Consider the following 26751-nt stretch of genomic DNA (forward strand, 5'->3'; position numbering starts at 1 on the left):
TTTTAATGAGCTAGCCTTGAATGTTTTATCACACTCATCTGTAAGGGGAAAATCTGTATTAGACCAAAACTTAGATTTAGAACGTGTTCCTGATAGAACGATTCCACTCCGCTCTTACCAATAAGTTAACACTTGATCGTTCCAATATTTCTAAGAACATGTTCAATGCGTTCATTCTTTTTTTCGGAACATTGAAATTAATCTTGATAGTTTCGTTTTTTCTCGTAAAGAACTATCGTCGCGTTGTTGTAAATACCCTATAGGTAAACTGCTCTCAGGCCCGAATATTATCCAGGTATACAAGTTCACTATACTATACAAATAAAAAACGTTGAATTTTTTTTTTTGCAAATACTTTAATGACCACAATAATTTTACAGTATTCATTGAACCGTGGAATAGGAAGACGACATTTAACAAAATTTAACTGTTATTGATGTTTTTATAATGCAAATAGTTCTACTATAGTAGCTTAAAGTCACTTAATACGTTTGTGAACACTGACCAATAGATGTGTCTTAAGATTATTGAACTTAGTTTTGTTAATCCTTTGGATCGTTTTTAAATAATTTAATAAAGCTTTCAAGATTTCAAAATTTTTCATATGCTAAAACAATTACTATTGTTAAATTTAAATTTGCAATATCATTAATATCTTTATTTTTGGTCTTCATTTACGATCATCACAACGTTTTTTGCATGTATCTTTTGTCAGGTGCAAAATTTGGCCTAGTGTAAGAAAATGCAATGGTTCAATTGCCAAATATTTGCCAAATTTTGACCCTGATCGAACAAACACAAACCAACTGAAGGCTATACTAAATGTACACTTAAACACATATCTTGAATCTGTTGTTCTTCTATATTTCATGATTCTTACCGTATAACACTATAGTTCCAGTAGAAGTAAATGTTTCCATTACCGTTAGCGCCGATATCGAAGGATATATATCTCTAATTGGATAATGAGATAGATAGAAAGATAGATGTTACCGCCATGCTATTTCTATTGGTTCAGAATAGACTACAAACACATGGCTGAACCATGATTGGATCAGGCGCTAATGGACTCGGTAGGAGTGATAAGACACAAACGATGCTATCTCATTTGGACTACTGCCGTTTGAACTATTGTTCATTTGAACTATTGTTCATTTCAACTACTGCACGTGGTACCACGTGAGTAGTTTAAATGAACAATAGTTCAAACGAGTAAATATATTGCTCATTTGAACTATTTTTTAGTTCATTTGAACTTTTTTCATTTGAACTATTAAAATATTATTAATGAAATAAACAAAAAATAGTTCAAATGAACATAAAAATAGTTCAAATGGACAAAAAAATAGTTCAAATGAACATAAAAATAGTTCAAATGAAAAAAAAAATAGTTCAAATGAATAAAAAAATAGTTCAAATGAATAAAAAAATAGTTCAAATGAATACATTTGAACTATTTTTTAGTCCATTTAAACTATTTTTTTTCATTTGAACTATTTTTTTTCATTTGAACTATTTCATTTGAACTATTCTCATGTTCATTTGAACTATTTTTATGTTCATTTGAACTATTTCATTTGAACTATTTTTATGTTCATTTGAACTATTTTTATGTTCATTCTGTGTAATGTTTATCTAATTAATTGTCATGAATATAACTTTATGAAGATTATAAAAAAATTTTAAAACTGAATTGGGGTAGAAAAATAGTTCAAATGAGCAAGAAATGCGTTGATTTAAACTACAGGATATGACGTCATGTCAGTAGTTCAAATGAACAATAGTTCAAACGAACAATAGTTCAAACGTACAATAGTTCAAACGGCAGTAGTTCAAATGAGAATCCACCGACACAAACTAGATAAAAGGAAATCATGCAAAACCAACAATAACGAATATGCAGATTAGGGTTTGGACTCGGTATACAGGAGTGATAAAACTAGATAAAAGGAAATCATGCAAAACCAACAATCACGAATATGCAGATTAGGGGTTGGACTCAACCGTAGAAAGGTCGATATTGAATATTTGCAATTATAAAGAATCGAGAAAATTGTGTATATTGCAATTAGTCAGGGGCGGCTTACAATATTTTCCAGGGGGGGGCATAACAGAGTTATAAAGTAGAAAGGTAGAAAGTACCTGCTCTCCCTAATTACCTCATTTTTCCTTAAGGATAAATTAGTATAGTCATTAAAGAAAGCTAATTTTGTATCTTTTAGTACTTGCCTGATTAACCTTTTATGGAATTATAAAATAGTCTGGTTCGAGGCACGGATAGAATATTACTATCAAACAAACATAAATTATTATTAATATAATATAGATTTTTAAATAAGTCAAATCAAATAATTCTCTAATTTCCCAAACATATATATGCTATTAAATAATAAAAATATTAATGCAGGAATATATTCAATGCAATTAAACATGTTGATTCAGCAGAATATCAAATTTTAAAAAGAATTAATTATTGTTTAAACATAGGCAATAATTTAACTGAACGTAGCCTTGTCTAGCCATTACTGTATTTTATTGATAAAGTGGTTTTAAGGATGATAACTTGATAAGTTACACGGATGGGAAAAGTTACTGAAAAACTGAGGTTTTTAAAAATATACGAGTCCCTTCATGAACATCAAATTTTTTCTGCTTAAAAATTGCATGAAACTTGCAGAAAAAAAATATTTTTTAAGAGTTGGAATGATTTTTAACGCAGTCTTCTGTTTTGCCCCCTGCTTGTTTGTTAACTTATACAATTTTATGCATTTTGATGTTTTTTACGTGCTTTGATGTTTTTACTCATTTAATTTTCAAATCCCTCAGAAATTATTTTAAAGTTTCAAAAAAATTAGTTCCTGTTGGATTTAAAAGATAAGAGCAAAACAAAATAATAGAAAGACTTTGATAACAAACTGGAAATAGATTAATTGATATTTCGTTTTATTTGTATGCGTGAGCTTGTGCCCACACCCCTTATCTAAAAGATAAATTATTAAAGTTAAAAAAAAGATAAGAATGGAGATATCCCTGATTACCCTTAACTGAGCTTTCGGTGCGTACTGTAGAAATCTGCAGTACTCTGACCGTAAGATAGTGGGGATTGTACAAGATTGTTATGTTCTGCAGAGCAATCTTCAACTTCTTGTTTCTTCTACATCTATGGGTCAAAGAAAGGTAATAACTACAAATGTAGGGTAAAATATGCCGGTTGATTTTTGTCATTAATTGCATTAGCCGTTCAGAAATTGCGAATTGCCAACGATTTATCAAATTTCAAAAAAAACCTTTAAAAGTTCCTTCAAATAAATTAGGGATGGGAACTGAAAACGACATTTAAAAACATCAAAATAAGAACGAAAGTTGTAGTTTATTTTAAAAAACCCCATTCGTTTCATTTTCGTTTAAACCGTAATGTTTTTTAAAAAACTGCGAATCTGTTTTGTTAACAATTTTAAAACTAACGTTTTTTGCCGTTTTATAACGGACAGTCTTCCCTTCTGCGAATCTGTTTTGTTAACAATTTTAAAATTAACGTTTTTTTGCCGTTTTATAACGGACAGTCTTCCCTTCTTAATTTTCGCAAACCTCCGTTTCGTTATCATAGAGGAAGGGACCGGAAGGGAAGACTGACTTTTTTTCGGGTCTTGGGTGTTGTGTTGGGTCTCTACACTATATAATTTGTGTAGATTTTGGAATTTTAATGATTTGAATCAAAAACTTTGAAACATTTTCAGCTAAACCATTGAAATCATCAATTAAATTTTTTTTCAAATTTCATATCACTTAACATTGTTTTAACGATATTTGACAGGATTTTTTAGAATTTTTGTTTTTTAATGGTAAAACATCCAAAAAAGATGAAAAAACGTATTTTTACACCATTTAGTTCGCTCCATCAAACCTTACCGAATATTCTTTAAAATTATGATATTTTCCTTTTTTCGAATCCCTTAAATCAAAATCTACACAAATGTTAAGACCCCAGAAAGGAAACTGAGGGAGTTTCGTTCAACAATACTCTTTTGAATTTCGGGCTCTGTTCTGTGATTAGCTCGCTGTAACAAAGACGACATCTAAACATATTGCGGGATTACAGGATACATCAGGGAAATTCAAGGATAAATATATGAACAGGAAAAGTAATTATAAATTGAAATCATTCTAAAGATTCTAAATCAATGCAAGAGCTACAATTGATACATTGTATGTAAATGAAAAGATTAACAGAATATATTCATTTTGTCCATTCTCACCATGAAACACAAGACAAATGCATTTTAGGAGGAGTATTGTGAATGGATAGTTCAAACCTTGGATAGTTCAAACCTTTGATAGTTCAAACCTTAGATAGTTCAAACTTTGGATAGTTCAAACCTTGGATAGTTCAAACCTTGGATAGTTCAAACCTTGAATAGTTCAAACCTTGGATAGTTCAAACCTTAGATAGTTCAAACCTTGGATAGTTCAAACCTTGGATAGTTCAAACCTTGGATAGTTCAAACTTTGGATAGTTCAAACCTTGGATAGATCAAACATTGACTAAGTGATACAGAGCTGGGAACTTTAGAATTAAATACTCTTAATACCGATCGCTTAATCTGAATATCCAATGTGGACAGTTTTATTTTCCTGCTTAATCCAAGTGTTGGGCACGTTCCAACTTTTTCAAGCCGTTTCGTTAACGGTTAGTTCCAACAGTTTTTACAATAAATTCTCAGGAAGGTGTTGGTTTTATAGGGTACCAACGAGACTTCATTTCGTTAACGGTTTTTTCAGTTTTTAAGTTCCTGTTAGTTAACCATCTCAATTTTATTAACGGCGTTAACGGAAAATTTACAACAACAGTAAACAGCTCCTGCCGTTAATAGTACCGTTATTATAGAATTAATAGCATTAACGGCGCAAAGCGCCGTGAAAATTCGATAACAATTAATGAAATTGTTAACGCCACAGCCGTTAATGGTTTATTACAGTATTATCGGCATTAATTTGCGAAACTTCCGTTTTGTTAATGGAGTTAATGGAACTTTGCTCATAGCCCTGATTAATCCACTTGTCTTTCCATCTTTTTATCCCTACCAGATTCCAACCAATGAGAGGTTTTTCATTAAGTGGCGCGTGAAAAATTATATTTTCCCGGGTTCTCATTGGCTGTTTCGCATTTTTCATTTGTGGTTGAATTTTACACATTTTCAGGAAACAAACTAAAGATTAAATTAATCTTGAAATTCTAAAGTTTTCAGCTCTGCAAAATTAATAATTTAGAATAATGAATATAAAAGATTAGAGGTTGAGACAAGTTATCAGTATCTTTTTTTTCAAATTAATTAATTTACGAGTTTTATAAAATTTTCAAGATGTTTTGTCAATTATTAATGTAAATTTTATCAAAAAATGTCAAAAATAAATTCCAGCAAAAATTAAACAATGCCAAACTTTGTAGCGGCGTTTATATAGATTGTTTTATTTCAGAAATCTATACTCCCTGTTAGTTGTTAGTTCTTTGTTCATGCTAATTCACTTATTTAAAGGTACGTTTTCTATAAACCATAAATATAAAAATAAAAAATAAAATTTTAATTATTACAATTAGCACTTTTGTTCAGAAAACTACGTAATTACCAATGATAAACCCCAGTTTGGAAATTTGGTCGATAACATCTCGAAACCCTATAATGACGAAGTTGATAATGTGACTGAGGAAAATATTCCTGAAAACATTATGATCACTCCTCCAGATTTGAAGGACATTTTTTTAAAACAATTTGGAAACACAAGTTCTCAAAATTTCTCCAGTCTTCCAGAAACCTTGGGGACGAAGAAACATATACTTTTATTAGCTTATGCAAGGTAAACCCAACACTTGACATCATACGCTGAGAACCAGAAAACTCTGCTAAAAGAAGGCTTAAAGCAAGTGTTTGTATTGTAGTTAAACAGAGCTGAAAACTTCAGAATCTTGGATATTGAGATTGATGCTTGATTTCCTCTTTTTGTTAATCCTAAGATTATTAAAATCTTTATCCACAGAGGGGAGGAAGGCCAACCACAACAATTTCTCGTCCGAGCCACATTCTCCTCATTTTCTCGTCCGAGCCACCTCTAAATCCTCGTCCTTTCAACATAATTTTTTTAAAGTGTCTAATCCTTCCATATAAAACTATTTTTTAAGAATCAAGCCACGTTAGAGCATAAATGAAATATAAAATTTTTGTAAATCAAAGTAAAAATTTTCAATTGTATTAAAGATTTCAAGTTTAATGTCCTTAAAAATGTACACCTTTTTTACGCGCATTTTCAGATATTCCTGGTGTAGAATGCCACAAATAATTCCAAGTTTATAGAACTTTAATCTTTTTTGTTAACTATAGTGAAAACCATAGAGTTTTTCCTGGTGGTTCCATGGGAAAAATTATAGGCAGAGGTATGCCGAATATTTTTCTATTTATTTTATATCACGAAGGTTAGCCATTACGGAGGCAGAAGAGATTTAGGTTTTACCTAAATAAAAGTTTGACATCATTCTCATGGGTTTGAAGTTCCAACATGATATGATCATTGCAATACTTTAATCCATCCATATGTTCTGCCCTAACGTGGCCAGATTAAAAAAAAAATAGTTTTATCTTCAAGAATTGGAAACTTTTCAACACAAAATAATCGAAGGACGAGGATTCCGAGGTGGCTCGGACGAGAAAATGAGGAGAAAGTGGCTCGAACGAGAAATTGATGTGGCTGGCATTCCTCCCCTCTTAATTATTAATGTCGTCTTCCTATGTCATTGCTCTACAAATATAAAAATGTAAATATTAAAATCAGATCTGGGTCTTCGTTCACCGGCGACCTACTGAGTGCACATCCAAATGCTGCGTATTATTTTGAACCGTTCTATTTACTCAGACCAGGTGGACATAGTATAGAGCGCGCATTACAGGAGGTACATTTTTCTTATCTTATTTTTTATTATTGCTATGCTTTTTTTTTGCTGTTGTTGTTGTCATTGTTGCTACACTTTTTCTTATTGCAGTTACATATTTAGCTTTAGAAATAAAACATTTTTTATTATCTAAGTCACAGATATGGTTTCCATCGAAATTTTCTTTGAACGAAATTCGCGAAAATGACCTAACGAAATTTATTTTGGGTGAAATTTTCGACCTCATTTTCAAAAAAAATTTCATTTTCGCGAAATTTTCGTTCAATTTTCGTTCGATAAAAATAAAATTTTTCCATTTCCAATCAATAAGATTGTAATTGTATTTTTGCGAAGAAAAAATATTTTTAAACGAAAGGTTGAAAATCTTAACGAATTTCGCGAAAAAAATTTAACAAAAAGTGTTGCTCTTGTTCAAATTTTCGTTGGCTGTTTTCGCGAAAGAGATTGAACGAAAATTTAGAATCCCTAGTCACAGAGTCACCACTTTAACATCTGAATACTTTATTAAAGATATCTAAGGAGTAATAGATATAATTAAAGAGGAGGAGTGGCTTGGTTAAGTATTTCTAAGACGTAAATGATCTTCTTTGAGACTAGTTTTGTATTCAAAGAAAAAAAACAGTCTTAAAACAGTAAAGCCCTCGTGTCCATTCCAGGAATTATAAACCTTGTATATTTACTTTGTGATTGTTTATAATAAAACGGATATCCTAGCTGTCCAAAACTGGTATCCTAGCTGTTCAAAACTGGTAGCCTAGCTGTCCAAAACTGGTAGCCTAGCTGTTCAAAACTGGTTGCCTAGCTGTCCAAAACTGGTATTCTAGCTGTCCAAAATTGGTATACTAGCTGTTCAAAACTGGAATCCTAGCTGTCCAATAACATCACAATAAAAACAAATCTTATCTCTTTCTCCTTAATCTATTACTCATACTAGAAATAGATTTTTATTTTATTTTAACAAATCGAAGTGAATAATATTTTTGATACATGGTTTTGGTTTCTTTTTAAATTTGTCTAATATTAATGTAACTGCAGAATCCTTCCACAGTTTGGCAGGTTCGAGACTATATTTACGGAATCTTCTATTGCAATCCTTCTCTGCTGAAAAAACTTAGTAGGTTTCAAGTTGAATTTAGAATAACAATTGTCTTAAGCATCACATTCTGAAGCAGTTTATTAGTACAGGGTGTCCCAATAAACATGGGAATTCAGTGACGAATTCGATATCGTCTTTGTTATGAATTATCACTATGCAAAATCAAAGAATTATTTGAATAGACGATATCGAATTCGTCACTGAATTCCCATGTTTATTGGGACACCCTGTATCATCGAAAAACTAACATATGCACATCACATCTCTTAAGTAGAGATAAGCACGTTTTTCATTCATATCGTTCGTTTTTTCTTTCAATTAGTGAAAAAAATTATTTGTTTGTTCTTAAATATATTGTTTATTTTTCATCAATTTTGTTCGTTTTCTGCTCATTGCAACAATCGTTTGCGTGTTCAATATAATCGTGCATTTGGTAAAAAAAAAGCTTTTTTCAAAAGTTTGTTCGAAAAAATCGTTCGTTCACAGTAAAAAAATATCGCTTTTTAAAAAGTTTGTTCCAGAAATTCTTTGTTCGGTAAAAACAACAATCGTGTTTTCAAGTTTTTTAAACGATTTAAAAAAAAATTTTCATTTGTTTTAGAAAAAATCGATAATTTGGTTACATTTTTCTGAATATATCGTCCGTTTTCTTCTCAACAACACAACACCATCCTTCACAAAATATGTTGTTCGTCAGCAGAGGATAAAAATAATAATTATAATTGAGTTAGAACTTTTAGCAATTGAGAGTAAGAAAACTGAAAAAACAACATAATTACAGTTTTCATGAAATTTATTCAACAAAGTAACGGTTTTTATCTGATTTAAGTAACAGTTTTAACGTGATTTATTCAACTAAATAACGGTTTCCATGTGTTTACCAAACTAAGCAATGGTTTTCATGTGATTTATTCAACTAAGTAACGATTTTCCTGTGATTTATACAACTTGTAGCGGGTTTCCTGTGATTTATTCAACTTAGTAATGGTTTTCATGTGATTTATTTAACTTAGTAACGCTGTTCATGTATTTATTCAACTTAGTAACGGTTTTCTTGTGATTTATACAACTTGTAGCGGGTTTCCTGTGATTTATTCAACTTAGTAACGGTTTTCATGTGATTTATTAAAGTTATTAACGGTTTTCCTGTGATTTATAAAACTTAGTACCGGGTTTCCTGTGATTTATTCAACTTAGTAATGGTTTTCATGTGATTTATTAAAGTTATTAACGGTTTTCCTGTGATTTATAAAACTTAGTACCGGGTTTCCTGTGATTTATTCAACTTAGTAACGGTTTTCTTGTGATTTAAACAACTTGTAGCGGGTTTCCTGTGATTTATTTAACTTACTAACGGTTTTCATGTGATTTATTAAACCTAGTAACGCTGTTCATGTGATTTATTCAACTTAGTAACGGGTTTCATGTGATTTATTAAACTTATTAACGGTTTTCCTGTGATTTATAAAACTTAGTACCGGGTTTCCCGTGATTTATTCGACTTAGTAACGGTTTTCATGTGATTTATCAAACCTAGTAACGCTGTTCATGTGATTTATTTAACTTAGTAACGGTTTTCCTGTGATTTATAAAACTTAGTACCGGGTTTCCTGTGATTTATTCAACTTAGTAATGGTTTTCATGTGATTTATTCAACTTAGTAACGGTTTTCATGTGATTCGAACTCATGGACATGATACCGACTGCATCAACGCAAATCCAAAGGTCGGAAATTATTCAAATCAAACTTAAAATTGGAAATAATTTCAGAATTGTAGGAGCACTTACAAAACGTATCATCACTAAACATATCTCGACAAAACATATGTAATCAAAATACATCAAAACAGAATATATCCAACTACTGTACACATAAAAAATAACATATCAAACTACAAAACTTATAAAAACAGCATATATCAAACTACAAAACATATCAGCAACGAAACACATCAACAACAAAACATATCAAACTACAAAACATATCAGACTACAAAACATATCAGACTACAAAACATATCAACAAAACATATGAAACTACAAAACATATCAGAATACAAAACATATCAACAACAAACATTTCAAACTACAAAACATATCAAACTACAAAACATATCAGACTACAGAACCAATCAACAACAAACATTTCAAACTACAAAACGTATAAACAACCAAACATATCAATTCAAATTTTGCCTTGGAAATGCTTTGTTTTTGATATTTTTTTGTATCATGATATGTTTTGTAGTTTGATAGTTTTTGTTCTGATATGTTTTGATTTTATATGTTTCGTTGAGATATATTTAGTGACGATATGTTTAGTATGTGCTCCAAAATGTATGATTGGAATTGGTAAAGGAGTTCATTTCTTTTTTTTTTCTCCAAAAACGAATAATTTCCTGGTGATGAAAACAATCCGAATTCACAAGATAGGACTTGAACCCTGGATATACTCTACAAATATCCAGGTATACTTGAACCCTGGATATACTCTACAAATATCCAGGTATACACTTGAACCCTGGATAAACTCTACAAATATCCAGGTATACTTGAACCCTGAATATACTCTGGAAATATCCAGGTATACTTGAACCCTGGATATACGCTACAAATATCCAGGTATACTTGAACCCTGGATATACTCTACAAATATCCAGGTATAGGAGTTTAACCGTGGATATACTCTCCAAAATATGCAGGTAAAGGATTGGAACCATGGATATACTCTACAAAAATCAAAGTATAAGATCGGAGCAGGATATACTCTACAAATATCCAGGGATAGAACTTGAATCCTGGATATACTCTTTAAATATACAGGAATAGATATACTCTACGAATATTCAGGTATTTGACTTTAACACTATAAACTTATTTCCTGCTGGTGTTTGTCAATACAATTTCCCCAGCGAGTACTGTACAGCGTACGTCCCTATATCACTAGAATTTCTTTAGAAATGGCTGGTTCATTTGGAAAACCGTCCCGTTTCGTCTGATATGATCTGTTTGTGTACTGTACAGCTCAATCTTGCTGGTTAGATGTCGGCCGGGCTCTTGAAATGAACCGGACATGAACCGTCAGTGATAGACATGTTTGTTTAGGTGGTTCATCTAGTACGAGACCCTCGTGGTATGATTACATCAATGGCGTCTCATCAGAATACTTGGGGGGAGGCTGCAAAGAATTATTCACAGTTGTGTAACAAAATTCAGGTTCTTTTTATCCTTATCATTTTTAACGTTTATTTGCAAGCATAATCTAAGTGACCTTTCCTTTCATGGAAGGAGCATGTTCAAGTCACAAGCATACCCTTTATCAGAACAAGACTGAATAAGCATCCATGTTTATAAATTGGGATTTCTTTGCAATAGTGATTTACACATTTCTACTGCAGGAAAACCTATAGGTTTAATAAATAGTAAACCTTTGTACACCTAGAAAATGGCGATACTTCTACATTTTTGATTAGATAAAAGTTTAAGGGTACAGGGGTGGATACAGGGGGGGCGGCAGGACCTTCGCACCCCCCCTGAGATTTTCAGAATAGCTTCTCAATTTCACTTAAGGGAAAGAAAACTTAGAGCGAAACTGAAAAAATATCTATCTTAATAAACTATAATGTGACGTGTCATAAGTTATAAATCTAGTTTTTAGTCTTTAGTAATTACTTTTGACTCTTTTTAAGACTTTTAAGTAAAAAAAATTTTGACTGTGACAAAAATTTTGTTCCTTAATCTGGATTTTTTTGTTGCGAATAAATCTAGCACCCCCCTCACTTAAATAATGTATACGCCCCTGCAAGGGTACCATTGTGAATTAGACATTGTCATCTTGCAACGGGGGGGGGGGGGTCACTAGAAATTAAATTTTCAGTTAATTTATTAACATGTCAGTTTATCTATTTCTTATTCAGGACGACCTTAGTCTTGAGGAGGGGTTAGGACCTAACAGATATATGAGACTTAGGTAAACTTTTACTTTTGGGTTTTTGCTATCAAAAAGTAAATATTAGTTGTACAGAGTTAGCTAAATAAAAACATTCCTATAGCTGGATCTACAATCCCGATTGCTTTATCTCGATATCCACAGTGCGCACTTATGAACATTGAAGCTATTGGCCAATAGCTAGATTCGTTTTACAGGCATTTTTGATATTTTTAGACTTTTAGGAGATTCTACGACAATCTGAGAACAAGAAGGGTCCAGTGATTTAAAATTGTATATTGAAGTTGACTTTTTTCAAACATGCAAATTTGTCCTATGTACAAATATAAGGCAAAAACAATCGTTTTTGCCTTATATTTTCTTCTAGGGTAGGAAATGTACATGTTTGAGAAAAGCAAACTTCTACAGAATAAAGTTTTAAAGTATTGGAATCTTCTCATCTTTCGTAAAACCTTTCAAATGTCTAAAACGTTAGAAGTTTCCATAAAATAAATCTGGCTATATTGCCCATCCCGAAATATATACAAGGTGTCTCAATAAGCATTGAAATTTAGAGTTAACAATAGCATTAACATTGTTTTTAAACTTAAACTCAATGTCAAAAACTGCCTAAAATATGATAAAAATATGATATTCAGACATATTTATCATAGATAAAAGACCATTTACAAGTCGCCCCTAAATTCCCAAGCTTTGTGAAAGAAACTAAGTTAAAAAAACATATTTTCCAGATATGAAGATCTAGTTGAAGATACAGAGAATGAACTGAAACGTATTTATAAACTCCTTGATATACCTTTCACAGAACAGGTAGTACTTTTAGACAGATCAGGTAGTCCTTTTACAGAATAGGTAGTCCTTTTACAGACTAGGTAGTACTTTTACAGACCAAGGGGTCCTTTTACAGACCAGATAATTCTTTTTCAGACCAGGTAGTATTTTTACAGACTATGTAGTCCTTTTACAGAACATTCAGTCCTTTTGCAGAACAGATAGTCCTTTTCATAACATGTAGTCCTTTTACAGAACATTCAGTTCTTTTGCAGAACCGATAGTCCTTTTTACAGAACATGTAGTCCTTTTACAGAACATTTAGTTCTTTTGCAGAACCGATAGTCCTTTTTACAGATCATGTAGTCCTTTTACAGAACATTCAGTTCTTTTGCAGAACCGATAGTCCTTTTTACAGAACATGTAGTCCTTTTACAGAACATTTAGTTCTTTTGCAGAACCGATAGTCCTTTTTACAGAACATGTAGTCCTTTTACAGAACATTCAGTTCTTTTGCAGAACCGATAGTCCTTTTACAGAACATGTAGTCCTTTTACAGAACATTTAGTCCTTTTGGCAGAACCGATAGTCCTTTTAAGGAACATATAGTCCTTTTACTTAACAGACAGTCCTTTTACAGACCAGGTAGCCATTTCACAAACTAGAATTCCTTTCACCAACCAAGTAGTCCTTTCACAGACTAGGTAGTCCTTTCACAGACCAGGTAGTTATTTCACAGACCAGGTTGTGTTTTTTCAGAACAGGAAGTCCTTTTACAGATTCAGTAGTCCTTTCATGCAGACCTGGTAGTCCTTTCATAGACCAGATAGTCCTTTTTAAATCAGGTAGTCCTTTTACGGACCAGGTAGTCCTTTTAAGACTAGATAGTCCTTTTTCAGACCAGGTAGTCCTTTCACAGACCAGGTAGTGCTTTAATAGGACAGGTAGTCCTTAAATATATACCAGAAAGTAAAAATAGTTACACGAATGCTGCATTACAACTCAAGAAATAATCTTGTTCACTTGAACAGTATACAAATTGTCTCTTTTTCTTCTGTAGGTGAGAGATGCTGTTTTTAGACACACAAATCCAAGCAACAAAACAAGGTTATAAAACCCAATAATCTTGATACTGTCCTGTTTAAAGGGATTGTAAACATAATTTTATCTGACCCTCTGTCGGGGGCATGTCGGATTCACAGCGATAACTTTGAAAGCGTTGTCTGAATAAGAACGACACTAAGATATTTTTGTTGTTCTCTTTGAAAATTGATTATTCTTAATTAATGCGTTTTTACAAACATGACTTGCGGATTAATGTTGCGGAAACATTGGGGAAAATTAACAGAATTATACCACTTTACAAACAGAAAAAACTTTCTTCCACATTCAATGGGTACCAATGTGAATCGGACTTTCCCAATTCTTTGGTTAGAGGGTCTACTAGGGGGGGGATACTACAGTACAATTCGTGAAACCTTCTTGGTGAAACCGGTTTTAGAACATATTCTGGGAAGAGAAAGCTACGGCTAGGGCAGATCAGGAAATAAAACTATCTATTATTTACTAGGGGGGGATACTACAGTACGTTTCGTGGAACCGGTTTTAGAACAGATTCTTGGAAGAGAAAGCTGCGGATAGAACAAATCAGGAAACAAAACTATTTTTTTTAACATATTTTTACAGATTCAACCTTACAGTTCTTTTTATTACCGATTTAAGTTTTTAATGGAGTCATTTCAAATGAATTAACCATTATCTCTTCTTTTGATTTGACAGAGTGAAAGGTTAAGAATAAGTTTCCCGTACTGTAAACTGCTTTAAATTTTGTTTTTGATTTAAAAATTGACGACTTCATTTATATGGGGATGTTAACGGAATTCTTATTGAGAAAGAATATGGGTTAAAATTCCATTAAACAAATTTAAACACAGGGTTACACACAAAAGTTGACCTTTTAATGATGACCTTAAACTTTTCTAATATGAATGTTTGAACATTAAAACCCACATATTTGAAATATTTTATTAGATAAATCTGAAAACAAATCTGAGAAAAGATCATGTAAATAGTTATGTGAAATGTAGGATGATTGAGGAAGAATGTAGTTCAGTTCTGGAAAAACTTAATTATAATATATTCGATCCAGAGTCAGAAATAAATATTTAAACAAAATCAATATTTTTGCATGTCTATTTACTTTATTTAAATACTTGTAGTTGATATTGTTGAATACTGTACTCTGAACTGGGTGGTATAGGGTATATCATTGTAGTTGATATTGTTGAATACTGTACTCTGAACTGGGTGGTCTAGGATATATCAGTGTAGTTGATATTGTTGAATACTGTACTCTGAACTGGGTGGTATAGGTTTCCATTCTAATCCAAGGCTTTTTACATTTCCATACATACTTCCTTCCGTTCCAGGGAATACAGCATAGTTCTAAAAGGAACTGTGTAGTCGTATTTTCGATTGACTCTGCATTTAAGGATTGGTATGTCTGGTTCACAATGCTACCTTTACAAGCTTTGTCAAATCAAGAATGAATGAGCTATTCACGTCTCTTTGAAAATTGATTTTTAAATGTGGTTTCTTAATGTGAGCGAATTCAGGATTTTTCGAGCAATACGTCAGATTTAAATTTCAACCTAGAAAAATATTCATTCATTCTTGATAAATTAAAACTATTAAGGGTACTATCGTGAAAATAAAACGCCTCTCTAAGAATGGATAGTCCCTTGAGGACTACACCCCACAGATAGTCCAGTTAAGATCTTCTCAATATTTGTTTCGCTAGTTTGTAATGGTTAAAAAGAAAACAACAAATTTTAATGTTTTATTTATTTATTTATTTATTTACCTTATTTTGGTTTAAGTACCCAATCCACCAAGAAAAGTGTGTTCTTGCAAATAAAACAAAAATGATTTATATTTAGCCTATCATTCTTATATTTCTTATACTACAATTAATCATTATATCGCCTGACAACGTATAATTCATAATGTTTCGAGTTTTGACTTGAAATTAGAAATATTAGTTTACGATTTTTTAAATTATTTAATTTTAAAAGATTGTTACAAGTATCAAAGGAACCATGTTGATGAGTTGATTATAGAAAATTTTCAACCAAATATATTTTGAATTTCTGTCGCAAAGATTTTTTCTTGGGGGGGGGGAGGAGGTAAATATTTATTATTCAGATATGTATCTGAAATTTCAAGACGTTTATTTTCATAAAGAAAAATCATTAAAAAATAAAATCACTTTTCAATTTAAACTTTAAATAAAATGGAAACGGAAAATGCGACAAAAACTTCTTTCTTCAAAACTAAATATGCATAAAATATGCACAGTATTTTAGATTTATACTTTCTTTAATAGATTTTTGATAACTTCTAGTTTCGTTGTTCAGAATAATAATATAATAATAATATACATGTCCAACCTCATCAAGATATTATGATCACAAAGGACCATCAAGGCAAAATCATCCAGAAAATTCCAAAGATTTCCTCTTCCAACAAATTGAATGTTTGCTCCATTGAGAGTCTGAGTTAACTCTTTTTTTAGAGTTGTTTGGCACCAAACCGCATTCGAGCACCTAGAGATATCAAACTGCATTCGAACACCTAGAGATATCAAACCGCATTCGAGCACCTAGAGATATCANGTACTGTTGTAATTCTGAATCGAAAATGCTTTTTAAATGGAGGGTTTATTCAGTCCCTTTAAGAATATTTTTTATTTTATTAGAGAGCCAGCAGCACGGAAATTTTAATCTTTACATTTTTCTTGCATATTAGAAAAGTAAAATGTTTTTGTATGTCTCCTATGTTTGTGTAGATTTGAGAATTCTAATGGTTTTAATCAAATTCAAAAATTTATCTATTGCAATAAAAAATGTATTTCTAAAATTTTTACTTTGTCAAGTCAAAAAGAAAGTGTTTTATGTATTATTGAAAACAATGAATATGCAATTGTAAATTAAATGTAAAATTTTTTTCCCAAAATATAAAAATTCAAAGAACTTGAAAAAAATAATCTTGTTTGCAGTTAAAAAAGACTATTGTTCTTTAAAAATAAAAAAAAAATAAAATTCATATCTTTCTCGGTTTAATAATTATTTGATTATTAATATTTCACCTAATGAGAAAAAGAGGATCAGAAAACACAGATTGGAAGTGGGAGAAACAATTACTCAGATATTTCAAGTTTAAAGTTTTCTGTTGTTTCTTCAAAAGTTCATAGTCTTCCATATCAATATAAACACCAATAACCTATATAAACAGTATTAAAGGGACAGTTAACGGTATTCTATATGACCCGCCGATTAATAAGGTCAAACTATAAGGTAAATTCACGCAAGATTGAAATCTCATATGATTTCAATCTCCTATTCCCATTATCGAAAAGATGGAAAAGTTATTTTGGAAATAAATGTTTTGAACTTCAAGTACAGTGATAACCAGAAAACTCTGAAATAGGTAGACGACTTTTAAACTCATGTTAGGACTTAAACTGGTTTAATCAACATTATTGACATTGCAATTGTACAGTGTAAATAGATCATTTTCACTTAAATTGTACTTTGCTAATTACTAGTAAAAAAAAGTATTGCTATAATGTCGTCTTTCTATTCCATTGTTTTCTGCTTATCACTGTATAAAACCAGACAAATTTGCTTTTCCCTACTTGTGCATGAAATCTACCCTAGAGGAGTTAAGAGCCAATAATGTTTAGTTGGCAGCGATTCATAAAGAGTCTCTTTTTGTAAAGGAACTGACCGAACAGGAGGGGTTTATTCAAGTTATCAAATAATATGTGTCTCTATAGGATGTATAATTGCTGAGCAAAAGTAAAATTTTGAAAATTTCGCGGCAATGCACAATTCGTGACATTTCTCAAGAAACAAACGTTTTGATTATTCAGTAATAATAAACAAAAACAATAAATCAGAAACTTCTTGATTTTACTTTTATCTCTTTCCTGGTTTTGATTATTCAGTAATAATAAACAATAACAATAAATCAGAAACTTCTTGATTTTACCTTTAATCTCCTTCCTGGTTTTGATTATTCAGTAATAATAAACAAAAACAATAAATCAGAAACTTCTTGATTTTACCTTTATCTCCTTCCTGGTTTTGATTATTCAGTAATAATAAACAAAACAAATAAATCAGAAACTTCTTAATTTTACCTTTATCTCTTTCCTGGTTTTGATTTCGTCAAGAAGTTGTCTCTTGTTTTCAAGAACTCCAGTTTGAGGAGAAAATTGCCTAAACAGTTATTTGCTGCCATAGGAATCAGAAAACAGTGGTTTTTTTGTCGTCTTCCTTTTCATCGTTATACAATTTGTAATTTACAATTACACTATTTCTAAAGAAATATTAGTTGTATCAATTTTAAATTAAAAATTTGAACTAGCGACATTTTGGAGGCAATATTGAAATCTTCAATGTTTTATTTAGAAGCTACAAATTGAGAAGAATTTTTTTGTATTACTAATAGATAACCAATTATCTTATATTTGAGTGTAAAATCAAAGCTGGTGGAGGTGCGAGGTCTATTTCTTTCTAGTTCACAGAGATTAACAGAGACGACAAGCATTCATTGGACAGGTTATTTTAAACCATAATTTGCAATTTTTTATTTGCTTAAAAACTTGCATAAATAATCACAATCAAAGAATCATTTCATAAATAACCACATGTCCACAATACAGAAATAAATATTCCAAAATTGTTGATTAATGGTTATCCTAAAGACCAGAATTTATGAATAGCTCGGAGTAGTTGAACCACGTAAACGTAGTTCAACCACTTCCCACCTTTTAAAAGTTGGAATAAAAGTTATAATTTTGAAATATAGAATTTTAGAAATGTTATTAATATTTGTTTGAATCACCTCTGTAGATCTGTTCTATACGCATGATAAAGTTTAGCTCTGTTTGGACCATTTTTTATACAAAAGTTGAGAGAACGGAAGCTTGGATCATTCTTCTCCTTCATTTTCTCATACGCATCCAGACCTTTATAAATACATGTGTAGTTTGTGACTGTAAAATCCGGTTTATTTAAAGAACTGGGCCGACTTTAAGCTTCCAGGGCAAGCAGTACAGTACACATACATACAGACTATATAAGGCAAACAAGGACGGTACACCAAATGAATCAGAGCTTGTTTTAGGGAGATTAAATATTTATTTCATTTTTACAAATAATAACAAGGATTTTAAGAATGTGAAGAAAAAAATAAGCAGCAAATAATTTAATCAATTGCGTTAAAAATTTAGATTTCTTGAAAATTCAATGAAAAAATCGAAAATTTCATAATTAAAGAAAAGAAGATACAGCAAATTAAAATTGACAATGACGCAAAACTCTCATTAAGTCTAATTTGTAATATTTGGACGATCTTTTATTACCTATGGAGAGGAATGTGGTATTACAAGGTTCTATGTCAAATATAGAAGGTGTCGATATATTAGGAAATAAGGATCTAAAAATAAAATAATTTAAGGTCATAATAAAAAACTAAAAAATATTATTTTAAATTGCTTTGTTGAACAAACGAATTTATCGACAGTTCGGTTTGTGAAACAGTAACAAGATTGGGCGAATATATAGGGTCAAAAATCGAATATAGCCTTTAAAACCTTTCAATTAGTACTTAGAATTTATTCAATTTTTTAAAAATATACGTTTTATTCAATTTTGATGGAATTTATCACACCTAATATTTCCCGTTGTAGAGTGATTAAGTGACTTTATCGCCCTACATCAGGGCGAAAAAGTAACTTTTTTCACTCTGCTATTAAACTTTCAAATGTCATACATAATTTGTCTCATTGTAGGGCGATGAAGTTACTTAATCACCCTACAACAGGGTGATAAAGTAACTTTATCGATCTGCATTTAAATAATTTGAGTAAAACTGAATAAAACTTTATGTTATTTGCTGTGATTTTTAATTTTTCTAGTTTGTTTTATCAAAATAAAAGTATTTTCACATTCTTTCATTTTGATCTTAAACTGCAAACTAGAAAAAATACAAATCCCGGGAAAAACTTTTTCGCACTTATTAATACCCATCACAATAACATAAATAGATATAAACAGTTTTTTACCTGAAAACTTGATGTAAAGTTTGAGGTATAAAAGCATATTTCTGATCTCGCCTAAAGATCGAGTAAATAAGATTATTATCTATCATAATTAATAAAAAAGTAATAACTAATAATCTGCAGAAATTATTTACTCTTTTGTATGTTAAGAAATATGATTTGAAATTGTCACTCTGTAGCCAGGTATTATTACGATTTATTAAAAACCGAATTTTAGTAAATAATATTTGCTTTTCTAAAATTCCTTTTTATAACCTCATATAACAAAACTAAAACCATTTTGATATACATAAGACAGTGTACATTGTGCTTTATACATCACATGTTACAAACATTTTTCAATACGAATCGTTTAAGCTACAAGTTCTAACCCGTCTTGGAATAAATCTACAATGTAGCAACGATTTTTTCTACAGTTATACCCTAAATGAGCCATACATCGAAAGAAATTATCAAATGTCGTCTTGACAATTTTTCAATGGGTTTTATACTATTTTACGTAAATCTCAGTATTTGCAAAAAAATACCCTTGAATATGTGGGAACAGTTGTAAAGAGCTTCATTTGATCATTTAATTAAAAAAATAAATATCTGCAACATTCCGTTATCAGAAAGTGAAGAATACGACATGGCTTATTGAGGTTTAACTGTATCAAAACTCAAAAGAAGGAACAAAGCATCAATTTTCACTGTCAAAAATAGCAAACAAATAGAATATATTTCCTTGCTATATAATACATAATATAAATTAGCTCTAAGGAGAATAAATTACCTTGCTATAGAATACATAACATAAATTAGCTCTAATGAGAATTAATTTCCTTGCTATATAATACATAACATAAATTAGCTCTAAAGAGAATAAATTACCTTGCTATAGAATACATAAAATAAATTAGTTCTGAAGAGAATAAATTCCCTTGCTATAGAATACACAACATAAATTAGTTCTAGGGAGAATAAATTTCCTTGTTATAGAATACATAACATAAATTAGTTCTAGGGAGAATAAATTTCCTTGCTATAGAATACATAACATAAATTAGCTCTAGGGAGAATAAATTCCCTTGCTATAGAATACATAACATAAATTAGCTCTAAAGAGAATAAATAAGCTTGCTATAGAATACATAACAAAATTAGCTCAAGGGAGAATAAATTACCTTGCTATAGAATACATAACATAAATTAGATCTAGAGCCTTGCTATAGAATACATAACATAAATTAGTTCTAGGGAGAAGAAATTACCTTGCTATAGAATACATAACATAAATTAGTTCTAGGGAGAATAAATTACCTTGCTATAGAATACATAACATAAATTAGTTCTAAAGAGAATAAATTTCTTTGCTATAGAATACATAACATAAATTAGCTCTAAAAATTACCTTGCTATAGAATACATAACATAAATTAGTTCTAGGGAGAATAAATTACCTTGCTATAGAATACATAACATAAATTAGTTCTAAAGAGAATAAGTTACATTGCTATAGAATACATAACATAAATTAGATCTAAAGAGAATAAATTTCCTTGCTATAGAATACATAACGTAAATTAGCTCTAGGGAGAATAAATTACCTTGCTTTAGAATACATAACATAAATTAGTTCTGGGGAGAATAAATTACCTTGCTATAGAATACATAACATGAATTAGTTCTAGAGAGAATAAATAACCTTGCTATATAATACATAACATAAATTAGCTCTAAAGAGAATAAATAACCTTGCTATAGCATACATAACATAAATTAGTTCTAGAGAGAATAAATAACCTTGCTATAGAATACATAACATAAATTAGCTCTAGGGAGAATAAATTACCTTGCTATAGAATACATAACATAAATTAGTTCTAGGGAGAATAAATTACCTTGCTATAGAATACATAACATAAATTAGTTCTAGGGAGAATAAATTTCCTTGCTATAGAATACATAACATAAATTAGCTCTAGGGAGAATAAATTTCCTTGCTATAGAATACATAACTTAAATTAGCTCTAAAGAGAATAAATTACCTTGCTATATAATACATAACATAAATTAGTTCTAGGGAAAATAAATTACCTTGCTATAGAATACATAACATAAATTAGCTCTAAAGAGAATAAATTTCATTGCTATAGAATACATAACATAAATTAGCTCTAAAGAGAATAAATTACCTTGCTATATAATACATAACATAAATTAGCTCTAAAGAGAATAAATTACATTGCTATAGAATACATAACATAAATTAGCTCTAAAGAGAATAAATTTCATTGCTATAGAATACATAACATAAATAAGCTCTAAAGAGAATAAATTACCTTGCTATAGAATACATAACATAAATTAGTTCTGGGGAGAATAAATTACCTTGCTATAGAATACATAACATAAATTAGTTCTAGGGAGAATAAATTACCTTGCTATAGAATACATGACATAAATTAGATATAAGGAGAAGAAATTCCCTTGCTATAGAATACATAACATAAATTAGATCTAAAGAGAATAAATTTCATTGCTATAGAATACATAACATAAATTAGATATAAGGAGAAGAAATTTCCTTGCTATAGAATACATAACGTAAATTAGCTACAGGGTTACCCACAAAAGATCAGACTGTAAAGACGACCTGAAAGTCAAAAAAGTCAAAAATATGACAATTTGCAAGTTATTTTTTGGGTTTTTGAGTATTTTTGATGGTTTATATATATGATTCAATATAGAAATAAGCCAGTTTTGGCCTACAAGGGATCCTGAATGCATGAAACCAGACTAAACAAATTCCAAACAATCGTTTCATCCTTTTGGGTAATCGTGTAGATTGGGAGAATAAATTACCTTGCAATAGAATACATAACTGCATATTGTGACATTAAAGAACCAATATGTCCACTGCTTTCCATTGTTAGAACACTTTCGCTGAATTAGATGCAGAATAAAAATCTAGAGGTTCCCTAGCTTGAAATCGCATATAAAGTTTCATCATTTCCACCAACCAACATGTTTTGACTGCTTTCTAACGTCCATTTGTTGCATATAATACCCATTCAGGGTTTAATTTTTAACATAAAACATAATATTTATGAATACAGACGTTTGCTTATTGGTCGTGTACTCCAGATGTACACAATGTACCCTGCTGTGGGAGATAAAGCATATTCTAGATCTCTGTACTCTCTTATCTCTGGGACAACCTATTTTACTCTCCCTATATTATTTCTAAAAGAAATATCACCTCGGACACCCTTGAAGAGGGCCTAGGGGGGCGGGTGTGCTCTCAGCTTCTTCTTCTTTTCTAAACATTAACTTTAAAGGGACTGTTCAAAAATTTGAAGATGTACTCTATTAGAATTTAAAAATATTTACAAATTAGTGAAACACGCTGATTGGTGCTAAATAAACAAATAAACCCTTTTTTGCCCTTACCTTTCTCGCAGTGATCTCATTTTCTAAAAAAAAAGGTTGTTTGGTTTTTTATTTTGAAGAATTTAATCTTATTATATTTGTATTTCTCGGGTACAGTCATGGTGGCCCAATAAACAGGGATTAACATTTTTAAGTCCTAAATATCTTTTAAGTCTTTTTATAAGATATATAAAACTTTAAAAACGCTAATCCCTTTTTTGGGGGGCCACCCTGTAGTTACAAAAAAAGAGTTCATAAATATTTTTCAAAAGATACCTTAAATTTGACTTGAATTGTACTACTGGTAGGTTGGTCCTCAACATTTAATGCATTTACAATATACCTGAACCCCTGGGTAGAAAATTAAAAAAATAATAATTAGACATGCTGAAGAACTATTATACTCTATTATGGTTTTAGGTATGGTTTAAAGAACGTTCTTGCGACAAGCAAAAATGTTTTAATCCCTATATCTCTGGATTCTGATGGTGTAAAATTCAAACTTAGAGTATTTTACATAACTAAATTTATAGTTTGAAATATCTGACACTGGGCTGCAAAAATATACAAATTAGAAAATCAGAGCTTTTTGCAAAGACTCAATTCCTTATTTTAATTCATACAGGTCCTTGAAAGTACGCTTTTAAATCAACAATTCAGGTAGTTATATTTACCTTGTTTTCCAGTGCATTGTAAGGGAATAATTCTTCTACTGATTTATTCCAAACCATGATATTTTTATTCTCTGATAAACTTCTTTTCTGCTTGATTTTTAACCTTAATATTTCAATGTACAGTAATTTACATAAATTTAGATTACTGTACAGTACAGTACTGTACAGAAATCTAAATAGTAATTTACAGTTCAGTAATGTACAGTACAGTAATGTACAGTACAGTATTGTACAGTAATGTACAGTAATGTACAGTACAGTAATGTACAGTACAGTAATGTACAGTACAGTAATGTACAGTACAGTAATGTACAGTACAGTAATGTACAGTACAGTATTGTACAGTACAGTAATGTACAGTACAGTAATGTACAATACTGTAATGTACAGTACTGTAATGTACAGTGCAGTATTGTACAGTACAGTAATTTACAGTAAAGTAATGCACAGTAAAGTTGTGTACAGTACAGTAGTGTGAAATACAGTACACTGTACAGTCCACAAAATAATTAGGAGAAAAATGGTTCGTAGATAAGAAAACTCAATTTTAAATCAATATTTCAGATTTTTCAGATTTAAAAAAAGTAAATTTAGATGCATATTTAACGTCCTACTCCTAACTTCTAAAAGCCGGGATTATTAGAGCATATTAAATGTTAAATATATGTTAAAACTAAATATAGTATAAGCACAATAATAAATAAATGTTTTTAAGAAAATTAAAAAATACCTGAGATTGTTAATTGCATAAAGTACAAGGAGAATCCAAATAACATTTTTCAAAAATCTTACATTTCGCCTGCTTTAAAATTTTTATAGTTTAGTGAAAAAAAGAAAAGAGGTCTCAACAATTTTTTTCAAATGTGTAAATTGATTCTAAGTACTCAATTCCATCCATTTACCTAAGTAATACTTTTTTAAGTACCTCATTTTATAATTTAGTTTATTTCTGTTAAATATTTTCTTGAATTTCATTGTAATACTGAACAATTAAACATGGTCTATGTACCTTTGAAAAAGATTGAATGCGTAACAGGTGTATGTATTAACTTAAACACTATTTCTTTAAAAAAACTATTTTAAAAAAATTATTTAAAATAGGAGTAAAAGTAAGTATATGTGCAATACTGAATTTTCACGCAAATATTTTGTTGTAAACTTTTGAGGATATTGCTGGTAGTTTAGCGCAATTTATTTTGGTGTAATTTGCGCAAAACTATAAATATTGATTTAAACGTATATTTCTTTCTTTAAATCACACAATAAGTAAAATAAAAACTACCAAAAATCCAAACACCCATTTAGATATTTTAAATTAAGTTTCGCAAATAGATATTAAAAAGTTTTTCATATGTTTATAAATAGTGTGGGATAAAAGTAGTGGTTGTACCAAACATTTAATTTCTGAGACATTTTTTATCTCTCTTGCCGCCAGCTGACGTGTTTAATCGTAACGCCTCTTATTAAAGACATTTTAAAGGGAGTGTTCGCGAAAAATGAAAGGGGGTATAGGTTTACGGCGAAAAGTATTTACATTTTCTCCTCATAGACGCAACAGATAGAAGTAAGATTATTAGCGATCAAAAGCGAGTATTTTTCGCCGTAAGCCTATACCCCCTTTCATTTTTCGCGAACACTCCCTTTAAGTGAGAAGAACAAGAATGTTTTTAGTTTCTGATTAGCAACCAAATAAATCAGCTTTAGTTGTGCGTTAAATCAAAATTAAAGGACCCACGAGGTCACAAGGTCAGATAAATTTGATTTTCCTCCTCTCTCTAGTTAAGTGTGAAATTCGATGAAATTTTTGGTGCAGTAATAATCAGCTGGCAATCTCTTTTAAAACCACAAATATTGTAAGTATGCAAACAAACAATTTTAATTAGTTACTGATTTACCAGGGACATAAAGTAAACAGGCTGAGAATTAAGTTACTGATTTACCAGGGGTATAAAGTAAACAGGCTGAGAATTAAGTTACTGATTTAACAGGGATATAAAGTAAACAGGCTGAGAATAAAATTATTGATTTACCATGGGGACTTAAAGTAAACAAACTAATAAAATAGTTGCTGAGAATTAAGTTGTTAATTTACCAGGGATATAAAGTAAACAGACTATTAAGTATTAAGTTACTGATTTACCAGGGGTATAAAGTAAACAGGCTGAGAATCAAGTTACCTATATATATTTACTTATATACATACTATAAATTATGTGGTTTACAAATTCTGTTGTCTAAAAATTATGTGGTCTATAAATTAAGTTGTCTAGAAATTATGTTACCTAAGAATTCTGTTGTCTAGAAATTCTGTTACCTTAGAATTCTGTTGTCTAGAAATTATTTTAGCTAAGAATTCAGTTGTCTAGCAATTATGTTAGCTAAGAATTCTGTTGTCTAGAAATTATATTGGCTAAGAATTCTGTTGTTTTTAAACTATGTTGACTAAGAATTCTGTTGTCTAGAAATTATGTTGGCTAAGAATTATGTTGTCTTTAAACTGTGTTGTCTGCAAATTCTGTTACATTCCAACTTTGTTGTTTTTAAATTATGTTTAAATATTATAATTTGTCATATACAATGTACTTGGGAGGACGCTCGGTGTCTCTCCCAAGTGAAATCCTTCAAATTTTGAGAGCTAGAGACAAAGTACGTTGTATATAAAAAATTATAATATTTAAACATAATTTAAAAACAAAAAACTTGGAATGTAACAGATTTCTTAGCTAACATAATTTCTAGACAACATAATTTGTAGAGAAGGAGCAATTGAAAAAATGGTCA

At 30.4% G+C, this 26751-nt stretch overlaps 2 protein-coding genes across 7 annotated transcripts; one reads left to right on the forward strand and one right to left on the reverse strand.

Annotated features, from left to right (window-relative positions):
• The first annotated feature begins 3039 nt into the window (after positions 1-3039).
• LOC111700942 (carbohydrate sulfotransferase 1) lies at positions 3040-14935 on the forward strand. Of its 4 annotated transcripts, none has more exons than XM_023472027.1 (13): positions 3041-3177; positions 5476-5534; positions 5610-5853; positions 6823-6940; positions 7976-8058; positions 9698-9761; positions 10439-10504; positions 11142-11252; positions 11954-12006; positions 12717-12795; positions 13817-13863; positions 14327-14407; positions 14844-14935. In XM_023472027.1, the coding sequence occupies exons 1-13, from the start codon at positions 3119-3121 to the stop codon at positions 14923-14925; spliced, it is 1146 nt and encodes a 381-aa protein (XP_023327795.1). In that variant the 5' UTR covers positions 3041-3118; the 3' UTR covers positions 14926-14935. The 4 variants fall into 4 exon arrangements, with proteins under 4 accessions (XP_023327797.1, XP_023327798.1, XP_023327795.1 ...); XM_023472028.1 differs by having other exon boundaries at positions 7976-8054; positions 9703-9761; XM_023472029.1 differs by lacking the exon at positions 10439-10504 and having other exon boundaries at positions 3040-3177.
• Positions 14936-15030: 95 nt separating this feature from the next.
• On the reverse strand, positions 15031-24958 carry LOC111700941 (galactoside 2-alpha-L-fucosyltransferase 2). Of its 3 annotated transcripts, none has more exons than XM_023472023.1 (15): positions 24896-24958; positions 24701-24772; positions 23971-24073; positions 23573-23647; positions 23318-23340; positions 23127-23186; positions 22730-22810; positions 19889-19939; positions 19187-19260; positions 18667-18790; positions 17960-18038; positions 16904-17037; positions 16206-16361; positions 15620-15662; positions 15031-15201 (listed from the first exon to the last, which is right to left on the reverse strand). In XM_023472023.1, exons 1-15 carry the CDS (start codon positions 24943-24945, stop codon positions 15079-15081), a joined length of 1248 nt encoding a protein of 415 aa, XP_023327791.1. In that variant the 5' UTR covers positions 24946-24958; the 3' UTR covers positions 15031-15078. The 3 variants fall into 3 exon arrangements, with proteins under 3 accessions (XP_023327791.1, XP_023327792.1, XP_023327793.1); XM_023472025.1 differs by lacking the exon at positions 15031-15201 and adding an exon at positions 15217-15407; XM_023472024.1 differs by lacking the exon at positions 22730-22810.
• Between the last annotated feature and the right edge of the window lie 1793 nt (positions 24959-26751).

Source organism: Eurytemora carolleeae, unplaced genomic scaffold (genome assembly GCF_000591075.1).
Source record: "Eurytemora carolleeae unplaced genomic scaffold, Eaff_2.0 scaffold283, whole genome shotgun sequence".
Lineage (NCBI taxonomy): Eukaryota > Metazoa > Arthropoda > Copepoda > Calanoida > Temoridae > Eurytemora > Eurytemora carolleeae.